This window comes from Meriones unguiculatus, chromosome 17, assembly GCF_030254825.1.
Source record: "Meriones unguiculatus strain TT.TT164.6M chromosome 17, Bangor_MerUng_6.1, whole genome shotgun sequence".
NCBI classification, from domain to species: Eukaryota; Metazoa; Chordata; class Mammalia; order Rodentia; family Muridae; genus Meriones; species Meriones unguiculatus.
Window position 1 is genome coordinate 29,092,350 of NC_083364.1, and position 14,264 is coordinate 29,106,613.

At 42.2% G+C, this 14,264-nt stretch overlaps 1 protein-coding gene across 5 annotated transcripts in view; it reads left to right on the forward strand.

Annotated features, from left to right (window-relative positions):
* Positions 1 to 14,264, forward strand: part of Lpp (LIM domain containing preferred translocation partner in lipoma) — a 589,358-nt gene that overhangs the window by 560,065 nt on the left and 15,029 nt on the right. For all 5 annotated transcript variants that reach the window (XM_060370146.1, XM_060370150.1, XM_060370149.1 and 2 more), the window contains 2 exons: positions 7,625 to 7,803; positions 12,782 to 12,902. In XM_060370146.1, the coding sequence (XP_060226129.1) occupies positions 7,625 to 7,803; positions 12,782 to 12,902 (300 nt within the window). The remainder of the gene's footprint in view (positions 1 to 7,624; positions 7,804 to 12,781; positions 12,903 to 14,264) is intronic.

Sequence of the window (14,264 nt, forward strand, 5' to 3'; positions counted from 1 at the left end):
AATAGCCTCCTCCTACCAAAGGCAAATGTGCAAATGCAAACATACTTGTGCAAAGAAACAGTTGTGTGGATTTCATCTTATTCTTGATGCATTAGCAATGTGTAGTTTTGTGCTTCAGAGAGAATTCAGTGATGGGATTGGGAACTCAGAAGACACTGTGACATTTGGCTCCTAGACATGACATCTTCAATTGAATAAGGCTAATATTAGGGAAAAAAATCCATCTCCCCAGAGGCAATGTTCTAATATATAAGGTGAAAAGGCATAGAAGACCCTAAATTACATATTTATAAAGTGACAGCAAAATGCTAAAGATGAGTGCGGCCATTTTGTGGAATCACCATTATGGGGAAACTTATTGATTTATAGAAACCTAAAGAACTAGAGAAAATCTTGTGTTCCTTTGACTTGGAAAATATTAAGGTGTGTAGCATAAAATTTCTACATTGTACCTCCTCTGCCCAACCTTATGGAAATGTCTGAGGTCTCATGTGTGCATACTTAGTGCACATGTTCAGGTGCCAGGTTTTGTTTGGGATAGATAAAGGAATAAAAATCATTTTTATGAAGAAGGTTATATACAACTAACGTTAAACCTTACATTATATACCAGGCTCTAAGTTCTTCCTTTTATATATGGGATCTTACTTAACTGCTAAAACAAATCAACGAAGACATTTTTAACCTTAGTAGGTGAGAATGCCAAAAGCCAGAAAAGTCATTTCCTTCTCAGACTTTCAACTCCAGCCTCCTCAATTCATCAGCAACTGTGTGACAGGCCTGCTGTGGTTCTAACTTGAATAAGTCCTAACAAGACTCTGCCTTGAAGAGGTTGTAAAGACAAATCTCTGATTGGACTTGGCTTGGAAGGAAAGGAATTCTATTCTTTATTCCCCTCTCACGATAGTCTCACTGGAGTTCTGTGATCTTTTAATTTGCCCCTGGCATGAAGGTCTGACACATAAACATAAGCCTTACCTTCCTTCATTTCTCAAGAATTCTGACACATGCAAAAAAAAAAAAGTACTTTGGAAGGCCTACCATTCAACATGGCTTGTGTGTTTCACAGTGAAAACTCACCTCTCTGTGCCGTAAAGAATAGCCATACAAATATCTCTTAATAAGAAAATGTTTGTTTGTTTGTTTAAATAAGGTCTCTTGTTGACTTGGAACTTGGCCAGTAGGCTAGACTTGCTGGCGTGTGAGCCCCAAGGATTCTCCTCTCCTTTTTACAAGCAAACACTGGGAATTACACACATGTACCACTCTGCCTGCCTTTTAATGTTCTTACGTTTCGTTCTGTTTTATGTGCTTTGGGCTATATGTATGTGCACTACATACAGGCAGTATCTGTAAAAGCCAGAGAGCACGTTCAATTATCAGAACTGGAGTTACAGAAGGTTGTGAGCTACCACGTGTGTTGTAGGACTCAGACCTGAGTCTTCTGGAAGAGTTGCCAGAGCTATTGATTGCTGACCCATCCGTCCAGCCCTGCCCACCTGGCTGTTTCCATCCCCATCCCCATCCCCATTCCCGCTATCACCTGAGTTCTGGTGATTGAACTTGGGTATCCATGCCTGCTTGACAAGCGCTTTACCAGGTGAAATATCTCCACAGCGCTCCTGTTCCTTTATTGAAAGCCGACTTCTATAGTCCAAATACAAAGTTCTTGTCTTCTATTTCATAATCCTTTGCTGATAATTCTCCATTTCTCTTATACGTCCAGTTGTTCATATGCATGTTCATGCCCGAAAATGTTGAGTTTCTCCCACACCAGCTCACAGACCTTTGTTACAATATTCTACCCGTAGAGTGAGTTTTGTTTGAAGGCAGGCTCGTCTAAGGCATCTCTCACAGAGGCTGGGATAATGACGAAGACGCCTGTATTAACATAGCATCAATTCTAAAGAGTATTCAGACCAGTATATTTTTAAGTGCCCACTCAAACCCTACCAAAGAGAGATGTATACTCATAAACCACAGGAATCAGCCTGGTCTCCCCCATTCTCATGTAAGTCCCCTCTCTGTGTTCTCACTATAGGTTGCTCATGTCTTCTTGAGAGCAATGTGCCCTGTGCTTTGCCTTTAATCAGTTGTTTGTAGCTGTGATTACCTCTCCCATTGCTCAGGAAACCTGTGAATGCAATGGGGGCATCTCAGATTCCTCTTCCGCTCTGCGCTTTCCAGGATGTCAAACACTTCACTCCCTAGGCTTTCTGCAATGATAGAGTAAGTGGTGAGGCAGCTTATTAGAGGAAACGTAGAAAGTGTTTGTTTAAACAGAATTTGCAAGAAGAATCATAACTGAAGAATTATAAGCAGCAATGCAAAGAGTTATACTTAGAAGGAGTTCATAAAAAATTGAAAATTTTTTACAGAATCTTCAGTTAGGTGTTGCGTAGCTATCGTGTGTGTTTGTGTGTGTGTGTTGTGTGTGTGTTTACATCTTAGAAAAAAAGTCATGACAAAACAAGAAAATAGTTTCTAGGGTTTTGCTAGCAAAGTTTGCAGGGAAATCATAATTTTCATCTATAAAAACGAATTTTGAATTTGATGAGAAAGTCACTGTTTAGGGATAATACTAAATTATCTTCAGTCCATTTTGAAACGCAGATCCAAATATCAAATCTATATCTTGATGTGGATACAGGTGACGGGCAGCCCAAAGTGCAGAACACACCTGCAGTAGGAGATGTGTGCTTTAACTAGGAAGGCAGAGCTGTTGGGGTTTTAAGGGAGACTCCCTGGAGCCCCCGAGGTTGAATGAGGTCTTTGTTTGTGGGGCATGGCCATCCTCCAGAAAGCCTTCTTCATGCAAGACGTTCAGCCCATAAGTGAGCTAAGTGACAGAATCATTTCAACTTAAATAATTACACTGGCACTTTAAAAGAGAGAAATTTGCTGAATTGTAGACCAAGCTCTTTCTGCTGAGCCACATTGCCATTCTGTTGGTAACACTTACACTTGAAATGTGCTTCCCAAGCTTTCACCTCACCACTCATGTAGAAAATGATGGCATTTGCTCAGAACACTGAAGTAAATGAAGTATCTCCAGGCCTAGCTGATGACTTGAGGAATCTGGAGACCCTCCTCTGGCCCCTCTCAAGTTTGGTACACCCGGAACTCACTTAAGTTTACTGCCTGGCACACAGTTATATAAAATAATTTTATTTTAAATTAGCCACAGTGTGTTGGCTTATCATCTAATTAAAATTTATGAGGCATCAATTTTATGCGGAAACACTATTGTAAATGCCGGGATCCGACAATGAGTTTTCTGTCTGGCCGTGTAGGAGTTCGGCGGGCAGATGGTCTTAAGATCACGATGTGTTGCCTGACTTGATTTCTATGCATGTAACTCAAAGGTAGGAGGCGTGAATCTGCTTCCAGCCATGTTCACGATCCAGGCCTCGGTTTCTGTATTCCAAGTGGGTTGGTGGTCTGTAAACACACTTTTCATCTCTGAGTGAGTTTAGGCTCCTTTTCGTGTCCTCCGTGGTATCACTTCTCTAAGCACAGCATTTCGAGGGAGGCTAATGTGGAAAGTTGTAAACTCTAGACTGAAGAAAGCATAATTCTTATATCTTTGCTCTCATAAACTTTCTCTAAAAAATGAGATATTACCATGTCGTCTTCTAATCCTGTTTTGTGATATTGCTCATTTAGCCAAAAAATGTAAGATCACACTTTAACTTTGTAAAATTAAAGTTTTAACAAGACTCTCTGGTCTTCCAACTCTTCTTATGCTTATGTCTTGATTGAAAGAACTCACACTGACCAGCATATTCCTGTCTGGCGTGTCAGCTCTAACACTCTTCCTTCTCTCACTAGTAGATAAGTGTTTGTGCTGCCTGTGTGCTTCATTTATATTCAGCTGCTCCTTCCAGCTCTTCTGCTTGGGAATTAGAAAAGTTATTTATATAACACCCAAGGATATAAAAACTACAACCAGATTGTATCTAAAATTTAAAAACAGTTGCATTGGGGAGCTTTGAGTACAAGTTTGTTTGTGATTTCAGTTTAATTTTTAGTTAAATTTTTGTTTCTAATCACAACTGGATCATCATCATCTCAGAAAAGTTTGCAGTCTATGCCTTTCAACTACTTCTCTGCTTCTTTTTTGCTACTCTCAAATCTTTGCATTTTAACCATACTTTGATTAGAATAACTGTTGTAAAAACTAATCAAATATAGATTTGTCATTGAGCTTAAGTGGACAAGGTCTTCTATAGCTTGGTACCAGTTTCTACCGGACACCATTGACTATGTAGGCCAGGCGAGGATGACTATTTGTGTGGATGATGCTGCCTCTTGATGATCGAGGTTCTCATTCCCCTAGCTCCTGGAAATACTGACTGGTGAATGCTTATAGCTAAGTCTCTCTGTGCTAACTATCAAATTAATGAAACCACTTTAATCAGCATAACACTTTGTTCTTCAGGATAGTTCTTGGGTCCACTGACTGATAGATGCAGCTAGAAAGGCTTTCATAGGTAGCTTAATGGAAGAACCATTCTGCAGGTCAATCCCAGCTGCCACTTCCTCCATAAGGAGGAGCCAAATTACAGAATTATGAGGGTCCCCAGGCAGAAGACAGCTCTTCTGCCGTCTTCCCCCATCAGACATGGCACCATGTTCCACATGTAAGATGTGACCTGAGCTGACTTAGAAAGTTCTCTTTTCTACTGCTTCTACTAAAGCTTAATTTCTCCAAAACTTGTTATTCCACATTTCATTCTATCCTCCTTTAGAAAAGCTTAATGTGTACATGGAGAGTCCAGCTTTTTGTTTAAAAATAACCATGTATAAAAAGGTGTAAAGCTTTCCATTGTTGTGCTTAAAATTTTATGATTAGAAATTTCTAAGTCTTAAGTGGGAAGACAGACATGTGACCCCCACTTTCAAATCTCTGTCAAGAGGTTTTCCACTCATTTCTAGTACATGTCTGCTAGTGAGAAACTGGCCTTTTCCTGCATTCTTAGTACCAACAAATAACTGTAAATCCAGAAGAAAGGATTTACCTTGGATCGTGCGGCGGGCATTGTCACAGCCGGGAAAACGCATCCTCTTTAAGCGGTGCGTGCTCCTGTTTATAGCTGCATATGAGTTTGCCGGACCCCTCTCTGAACGACCAGGAGTCAGGGAAGAAGTGCCAACCTCACCCATCCTCATGAGCTCAGTGACCCAGTTAGTCAGAACCTCACCTGTGAAATGACAGCCTGGACTAGAGGAAGTACAAGCACCCTCTATCCTGACAATGTGAAATGGGGACAGAGGTATACAATAAAGGGAATTGTCTGGTAAAGGCTAAGGTGCCCTTCATGGCCATTTGTCTGAGCCAGCTACTTTCTTGGAAACTTTTTTTTTTTTTATGATTTTGGAGCATTTTTTCATGAGGCTAATTTTAGGCATATTTTCAGCTTATTTTCTTTGTCGAACTGTCCGGATTACCCATCCTCTGAATAGAGCACTCACAGACCGTAGAAACTGACTAAGCCTTATATGTCACTCCTGGTTTTGAGCAAATGAGCTGAACTTCAGAGCCAAGCCTCAGTGCAAACAAATGTGTTCTCTGGTCTAGCATTTTCTGGTGTATTCAACTCCATTACAGATTGGGTTTATAAAGACAAAAAGTTAAAAGCCACAGAGAAGCAAAACAGAAGCCCTGCAAAGACAATTTACAATCACGTTAAGTCAGATCACCAGAGTAGAAAAGAGGCAGGGCTATCATTTCCCAGACCATCGTCAGCTCCAGACTTTGATCCTGTGTGACTCTGCTATTTTCATCACACCACTTCAAAATGGGGGGAAAGTAGGTTAATAGTTTCTGTGAGTTTAGACTATGGCAGCTTTAGAACCTTAGTCAGTCGTGGCTCATAGGAGAAGATGATGGTGGATTTACCAGTTCATCTTGGGATGGATTCCAGAGCTGGAGGAGGAGGACCAGTGCAGTGCTGCCATGTTAGAGCTAAACCACAGTTCTTCACTCATTCTTTCTGTGGACTTTTATCTGCCACCTGGGACAGAGAAATATATTCTTAACAAATAACCCCTTCCAGCTGGAGAGATGGCTCAGTGGTTAAGAGCATTGGCTGTTCTTCCAGAGGACCTGGGTTCAAGTGTCAGCACCCAGTTGGCAGCTTATGACTGTAATTACAGTTCCAGTGGGCGTGACTTCCTCACACAGACATACATGCAGGACAGATTCCAATGCATGTAAAAGCAAATAAGAAATGGATAGATTTTTTTAAAAAAGCCTTTTAAAATAGAAAGAATCCCTTTAATGAAATTACAGTATTGTAAAGTAATAATATACATACTGTTGAGTGATGTAGAAAAAATATAAACACACACACATATACATATATATATATATTGAAGTGGGTGAGAAAGAAGTAATGCTTTCAAGTAAGTCATCAAAGAGCTCTCTGATGTGTATTGGAAAGTCATAAAGTCAAATTGCCATTGTTTATGTAATCATGAGTCAAGCCCCAAACGTTGGGTATTTCCTGAGTATGAATGAGAGTGAGCACTCTGGTTGGATGCTATGAGATGCTGAGCCTAGAGAAGGAGGTCGAATGCCATGGAAGGAATTGGCTCTCTTTGTACTATGGTGTACGTGAAGATTTGTTGTCAGGAAAATAGCTTATTTCAGGAGAGAGATAGCAAGCCAATGCAGAAGAGTGGCCTTGGGTCAGTTTTCAGGACCCTTGTTACCTCTATCCAAGCATCTCTTTCCTCAAGGCATAGAAAGACCTCACAGGGAGAAGGCAATTTCTCTGTAATTTTCCATGCTCTATCCACTTCTGCATCTTTCTCTTGACATCTGCACCCTAATCTTGATTCTCCATTCTAGAGAGTCGCTTCAGATACTTTTGTTTAGAGAATAAACCGCATGTGAAATATGATTATTGGTTGAGAACACAGTCTGGGGGCGAGGTGGGATTGCTACCTGACCTTTAAAATGCTGACTGACTTAATATTAGCTCTTGCAGTTCACACCTATTCCTACGGCTCCGCATATTTTCAAATCCAGGTAAACCAAGTTTCTTAGTTTACTTTTCACAACCAGCCTACCACTTTATGGTTCAACATTTGAATAGGAGCTTTGGTTTGGGCTCTACAGAGAGTGTGTTCTTGTCTCAGTGACTACACCGATAAAAGTGTTAGTGCCTAACATCTTTAATGTTGAGTCAAGTTTTACTTGTAACAGTAAAGCAATTTTATAAGTACAGAGCCTGGGCGATGCAGTTTTGTGACTATATCCAACCCACTACCTGTTTTTGTGCATAGAGCTTTACTGAATTACAGGCCCTTTGCTTGTGTGCTTTGGCCTGTGTGGGGAAATTGAGATGTTAGCACACAGATCCTTACTCTCTGAGACTTTATTGGAAACCTTGTCATCACTCTTGGTGAAGCAGAAAGGAATGCCGTAGAAAAAAAGAACAGTAGGTATTTCTAAACTACAGGTTTGCTACCTAAAGCCCTGTGTGTATTGTGTGTACCTAAGGACCTGTGTGCGTCATTTTTCACTCCAATGAAGATGCGAACGGCCTTCCCCAGAGTGCTGTGTGAAACGCTGGAGCCCCCATGACGCGTTAAGCACTCTTCTTTCTCTCCTCAGAATACCCTGGAGCAATGCAACGTGTGTTCTAAGCCGATCATGGAGCGGATCCTCCGTGCCACCGGGAAGGCCTACCACCCCCACTGCTTCACCTGTGTGATGTGTCACCGCAGCCTGGATGGCATCCCGTTCACTGTGGATGCTAGTGGTCTCATCCACTGCATCGAGGACTTCCACAAGTAAGCAGCCCCTCTCGCCTCACACCTGCCATCCTCTGGAGGTCTGCTCTCACTGACCGCTCCTGGCCGTGGGTCTTTCTGAGCTACACACTCCAGGAGTTAGGGAGATATTTCCAAGTGCAGGGATTGATACCAGGGGACCCTGTCATCATCCAGAACATCCTCTACCCGAAGCTGGTCCGCAGTCCACCATGACATCCTTGTGCAGTTGGAGATCTAGAAGGGCTGACTCAGTTCAGCAAAGAGGTGTGGCCACTTAGCCAGGTGTACAACTCCCAGCTCTTCAGTTTAGTTACTAGACCAAAAGGTATCCCAACGGTCTCCTAACTGTGACGACCCCCGCATGCCTGTCACCATACAGGTGCTGGCAGCCAGAGGCAGAGAGCAATTCCATCACACAGTTCCAGTATGAGAGGCAGCTTCTTACCCATATTAGAGCTAACATACCTGGGTCCTCCCTTAGCCTCCTCCCCAACCAAGGTCTCGTATGTCTCCATATGTTTCCTGATGATGACCACTAATGCAGTATTGCGCAGCACTTTGAGAAGGATTCGGAGAAAATTCTCAGCTGCTAAAATCACACCACTCCTCCCCCTTCATGCCTCTTTCGCAGTCCCTCTTTCCTCCATTATAACGAGGTTTTGCAACAATGACAGTGTTGTATTTTTCTTAATGGGGCTTGTTAGTTGGCTAGCTGGTCTCTCGCGTCAGTGCACATGTTTATTATGTTCTGTGTGGGTAGCTACAGGTATGGCTTGTGAGAGGCAGGATGGGCTTCCGTGCTTCTGCTTGCTGGGCAGCCAGCCACCCTGTGAGTGGTTTGTAAGACTCCCAAGGATGAAGCACATTGCTGACCACTTTGGGCTCCTCTCTGAGGCTCAAGACGGGCTTTGGGTTTCTTTCACCACTGTTGATTGTCAACATCCAAAAGGTACTTTCCACAAGCAGTTTGGGGACCTGAGACTCATATTTTAAAAATGAATTTCCTGACCACTCTCCCAAGTAGCGGTGAAGGCAAAAACCTCACCAAAGGACGTGAGGCTGAATGAATTAAAAAACCCCAGAAGCAGAAATTTCCAACTTGAATTAGACAAGAAAAGGCTCATTTTTAAGGGCAGTCACAGCAAAAATTGTACTTCACATTATTGCTATTTTTAGCTTGTAATTACACACGAAAAAAAAAAAAAAAAAACTACATCTATTTAAGGGAAGTGAAAAGATACCAATCGGGAGTGTTTTTCTGTCACCGTTTCTCTCCTCTCTGAGACTTTCACTGATCCAACAAAGACAGATAGATGTAAGCAGAGCAGAGTCGTTTGTGTTGCAGGAAAAGCCTGAGATATTACACCCTGCAATTAAAAGAGGAAATCAGTTTTCACAAACACAAGTTTATATCTCTGCCATTTATCTTGCATTCCAGTGGTGGGGACCATAATTAGAGACTTGCAACTAGTGACACAAGTGTGTGGATCTGAACACTCCCGAAAAGCAGACTTGAGCAACTGAAGGGGGTAAAAAAAAAGATAACATCACAAGCTCCACCCACCCCTTTCGATGCACATGAAAAAGAAATTATTTTTTTTAAATAATGTTTTTGCAAATATGGGGGTGGGGTGGGATATTGCTCTTCCATGGAAGGAAAATAAAAGAACATTTTCCAGAACACTTACATTGCTTAGCTTTGAAAATATGAGAATACAGAGTGGCGAGCCTTCCATCACAGGATGCCAGCCTCCTAACATGAAGAGTGCTGGTCTTCCAGCATGGGCTGTGTACTGCATGGCCAAGGGAACCAGCAAAGGGGCAGAGCCTGCTTCTCTTCTCTGGGAAAGATTCTTTTGTTTTTTCTAAGTGGGTCTCCCTTATGGGCTTTTAGGAAACACGTTTCAGCTTAAAGTTCCTCACATTTGCATGTATCTCTTTATGTGCTGAAGGAGAAGCTGGACACAGAGATAAAGGGAGGTGTCAGCGCTGGGCTTATGGGGAGGGTCAGAAAGGGCAGAACCTAGAGGTAGCACAAGGAAAACTTCCCTGTCCTCAGAACCAATCATTTGCCTCTGGAATCCAGGCAGGCCTCATGTAAGCAGGAATAGAAATGTGATGCATGGAAAACAAGGGGATTGTTGATAGAGGATGTGGGGTTGGCAATGAAAAAGCCTCTAATATGGCACTTCAGAACTTGTCACTTGAAGGGCAGAATCTTGAGGCTTAGCTGATGGGCCATTTCCATAAACCACCTTTTTACTCATGTCCTGCAGCCTGGGAATTGAATTCCATCAGGGACATGGTTGCCAGTTCTCATGGTTACCATGAGAACTCCATGGTAGGGTGACTACCTTAGGACCTGTGCAGAGCATGCGGGAGGTAGACAGCAGGCATACACACACATGTACAGCACACACGTGCACACACACACACTCCTCATTTTACCAATATGACTATCTTTAAAGGCTAAACTTACTATTTTAGTAAGACTTCTTTGATCTAACGTCTCCTCATCCCCAGTTATGAGTTCATGACACCTCTATATTTAAGTAACTCTATAAGTCTACTATAATATTGGATGTGTAATGACCTATACTTGTGAATAAAACTACAGTAACCAACTTAGATAATTTTTGCAACAAGATAGACTATATATAAACGTTTGGGACAAATACAGAAGCGTGGAGAATTCCTTATCAGGTCTCTCCTGGAATCTTGTTGAACGTGTTTCTAGTGCCAGGGCACTGGTAAGCCCTGAAGTTGGTTTAAATGCCTCTTTTCGGTGTGTGAAGCATACACAAGTGATCCATGTTTTCTTGGCAGAGATGTCACCTGTGGAGTTAATCAGACTTTCTGCCCTTATGACAAATACCTGAGTAGGAAAGGGCTATTTGGGCAGTTGGTTTTCAGAACACTTAGTCCATAGTGAGCTGGTCCCGGTTTCCAGGACCTGTGAGGAGGCAGTGTATGGTAGAAGAAAGGCATGATAGAACAAAGCTCTTCACCTCATGGCTTCCAGGGGCAAGACAGGCCCTTGAAAGACATGCTGTCAGTGACGTGCTTCCTCCTACTAGCTCACCTCCTACATCTCCATAACCTCCTTATAACACCATTGTACTATGACTCCAATGATGGATTAATATGTTGAAGTCAAAGCTGTCACGATCCAGTCACCTCCCTGGCAACTAAGCCCCAAGTCTACGAGCCTGAAGGGAACATTTCATATCCAAACCATAGCAACGATCCATTTAGTTGTTTAATTTAGCATTCGTTTATTAATCGCCAAAAATATGTTGGATATGAAATGACTAGGTTCATGACTCCCTTAACTGAAGATTAGAAATGATAAAAAAAAATACTTTCTCATAACGTGGCCATCAACAGAAAATAATAACGTGTGTACAGTGCTTAACAGAACTAGCACACAGCAGGCACTTAGCAAACAGTAACCATCAAACTACGTTCACCTATTTTATTAGTATTAGTATTTATTAGTGTCCACTTGGTGGTTAAGTACTGGAAAGCACACCCTGAGATCATGAACACCATAGTGACTGCTCTACTTTGCTAAGGAAGAGGAACTGGTCAGCAAGAACATAGCTTTAGACTGTCTAGAGAAGGACCACGAGACAAGACATAAAATCGAATAACGCCTTTCTCAGAGAAAAGCAGGTGGTTCACATCCTAGGGTATTGCTCAAAATTCCCCTGTATGAACCAATCGTAGTGGGCACCGAAGACCTAGAGACAATTGCTAACTAAATAGGTGCACACAACAAAAGAAAAAGAGGAAGAAAATGTATCCTAGAAGAATTACAGCTACCTAGGAAAACCAGAGGAGGCTGTGGCTACTTCTGCCCTTCCAGTGTTCTACTAGCTGGGGACAGTACATTTTGCAGTTGATATCATAAGCTTGATTATTTTACTACTGATAACCCAGATTCAAAAATAATCAGGTAATCCAAAGCAATTTTTTCCCACTGAATATAAACTTCTTGCATAAAATATCAGCTACAACAACCCTGATTACTACTGCAGTTGTACCATGATCCTCTTAATTTTTCTTTCACAGCAATCAATCGATCTGCTGCTTAATTCATATTTATTTAGATTACAGCCATACAGATGCCTTTTGGGTGCTGCCAGGAAAATTAAAATGTACATAGAGAGTATAATGTATGTAAAAACGCTTTGACAACCATGAAGTTTTCTTCAGAGTATTAGATTACGATCATTATTTCCTTTTAAGTCTTACTACAAGTAGATAAATTTTAACATCATTAATCTTAAAACATTACCATGAAAAACTTTAGTAACCTGCTCAATATCATTCTCTCTCTCTGCTTTTTGAAATAGAGTTTCACACAGTAGCCCAAGCTGGGTTGGAACTTAGGATGGTCAACCTTTCCAATATTAAAGACATGCTGTCTCTGTGTATCTTTCAACGATTTTCTTCAGTTCTTATCTGTGTCCATTCCAAGTCATGTCTCATTTCACACCTTTAAAAATATGCCATATACACAAATGTGTATTTGAGGTTTCTTGTGGTGTAGAATTCAAGACACATTTTAAAGAAAGATGCTGTAGAGATTTCTAGTTTCAGGATAATTGTCTAGAGCAGAATGAAGGCATGTAAACAGAAGTAAGTCAAGGTGTAGTCTACCAAGACCTTTGTCCTTCCATGTTCAGACAGGACCTTATTCCCAGTGTTCAGCTAGTGCCCAGGGAATAGTGTGGTTCTATGCACAGGATCGCTGCATGCCACATGCTACCTGCTAAGGAGTTCTCAAATGTGCTCTGTACAAAGCAGTTCACACCCTCTTCCCTGTCAGAGACTCACTATGCACCATCTGTCTCACCCTCTTCTGGTCAAGGTCACACAGGAAATGAAACCCAGGTGTCAGCCTCTGAGTTTGTACCTTTCCTTTTCCCTCTGTGTCCCTCTCCATCTGCATCTGTCCTCGACATCTCACCAGATTTCTGTCTGTTTTCAGGAAATTTGCCCCACGCTGTTCCGTGTGCAAGGAGCCCATCATGCCGGCCCCAGGCCAGGAGGAGACCGTCCGTATTGTGGCTCTGGACCGTGATTTCCATGTGCACTGCTACCGCTGTGAGGTCTGTGGCATCCTCAAGTCAGAGCAAACCTGGAGACCTTGGTGCCGGTCAAAGACCTTAGCCTCACCAGAGAGGATTCAGCTGTGACAAAGGCAGTTAATGCAGTCAGATCACTCAACTTATCCCACACTTCACAGTCTCTGTGGGTGCAGTGGAGGGCGTTATGTGTGCATGCATTTTAAATGCTTCAATATTTTTACTCCTCCAGATGTGGCTATGCTATTAAGCTAGAGGAAAGGCTATTATTATGGTGATGGTGGTGGTGGTGATAATGATGATGATAAGAATCTTTAACTTAGGATTTGGTTAAGTACTTCTATGGGTAGAGAGGCCAATATCACTCAACGAGAAGGAGAAGCATCCATTCATTTCAGAGGTCCAGGAGCTTCTCATTCAAAGTCATGGAGATTTATTTATATAGTAGTTCACTTGAACTACTCAAGGGGTCACTTGAGGGGTCATGACAGCTAAGAGCTATCGGAGTCAGGCACAGGATGCTGTGACCCTTAACCAGCCCAAAGTGAGAAGAGGAGCTTATCTGACACTGCAGAACCTGCAGCCATTGATACACGAAGGGCAGATGTCTCCTCCCTCATCATTTGAGTTTTAAAAGAATGCTACATTGAGAAAATGGTTTTAAATTACTTAAATTCCTTCTATGTGTAATCCAGGCCTTCTCCTCCCTGTTTTCGTTGTGATCTGTAGCTCTTGTGGGTGGAGCACTTCTCAGCCTGGTCTCCTGCATATGTGAGATGCGGCTTTCTTATCCCCATGTCCCTATAGTCCAACTGGAAGATGCCCGAGGATGCAGGCTAGCAAGGTTCTGAAGGCCCCAGAGACTTTGTCCATCCCATTTGCTGCCTTGTCTATGACTGACCATCTGTAGTGTGCTTTGTTTCTCCCTAAAGCCCAGGTTATATACCTCTCTCCAAGCTTAAGATGAAGAAATACATTACCAAACTCATAGTTTTTGTGGAAGGTTTATGACCAGGAAAGTAAAGAGAACCTCAGTGCTCAGCCACCATCGTTCCAGTGTTCCAATGATGAGGCTGCAGGAAGATAGACACCTTTAGAGGTCACTTCACAGAAGACACTAAGACTCCAAGAAGCACCCCCTAATGTACATTACCTACACATAGGCTTTGACTTGTGTTTGTGCATCCAGTTTGCTGTACAAATTAGATTTGCTTTTAAGTGATGGGAAACCTTCAGAAACAAAACCGTAAAATGGTTTTGCACAGAAGTGGAAGCCAGCAAGCCACAGTTCTCATCCTGAGAAACAGGGGCCAGACCATTCTGCTCTCCATTCTAGTCTTTTCCTGTGTAGCGCCTCTCAGTGCTATGACTCTAGGCATCCATGCT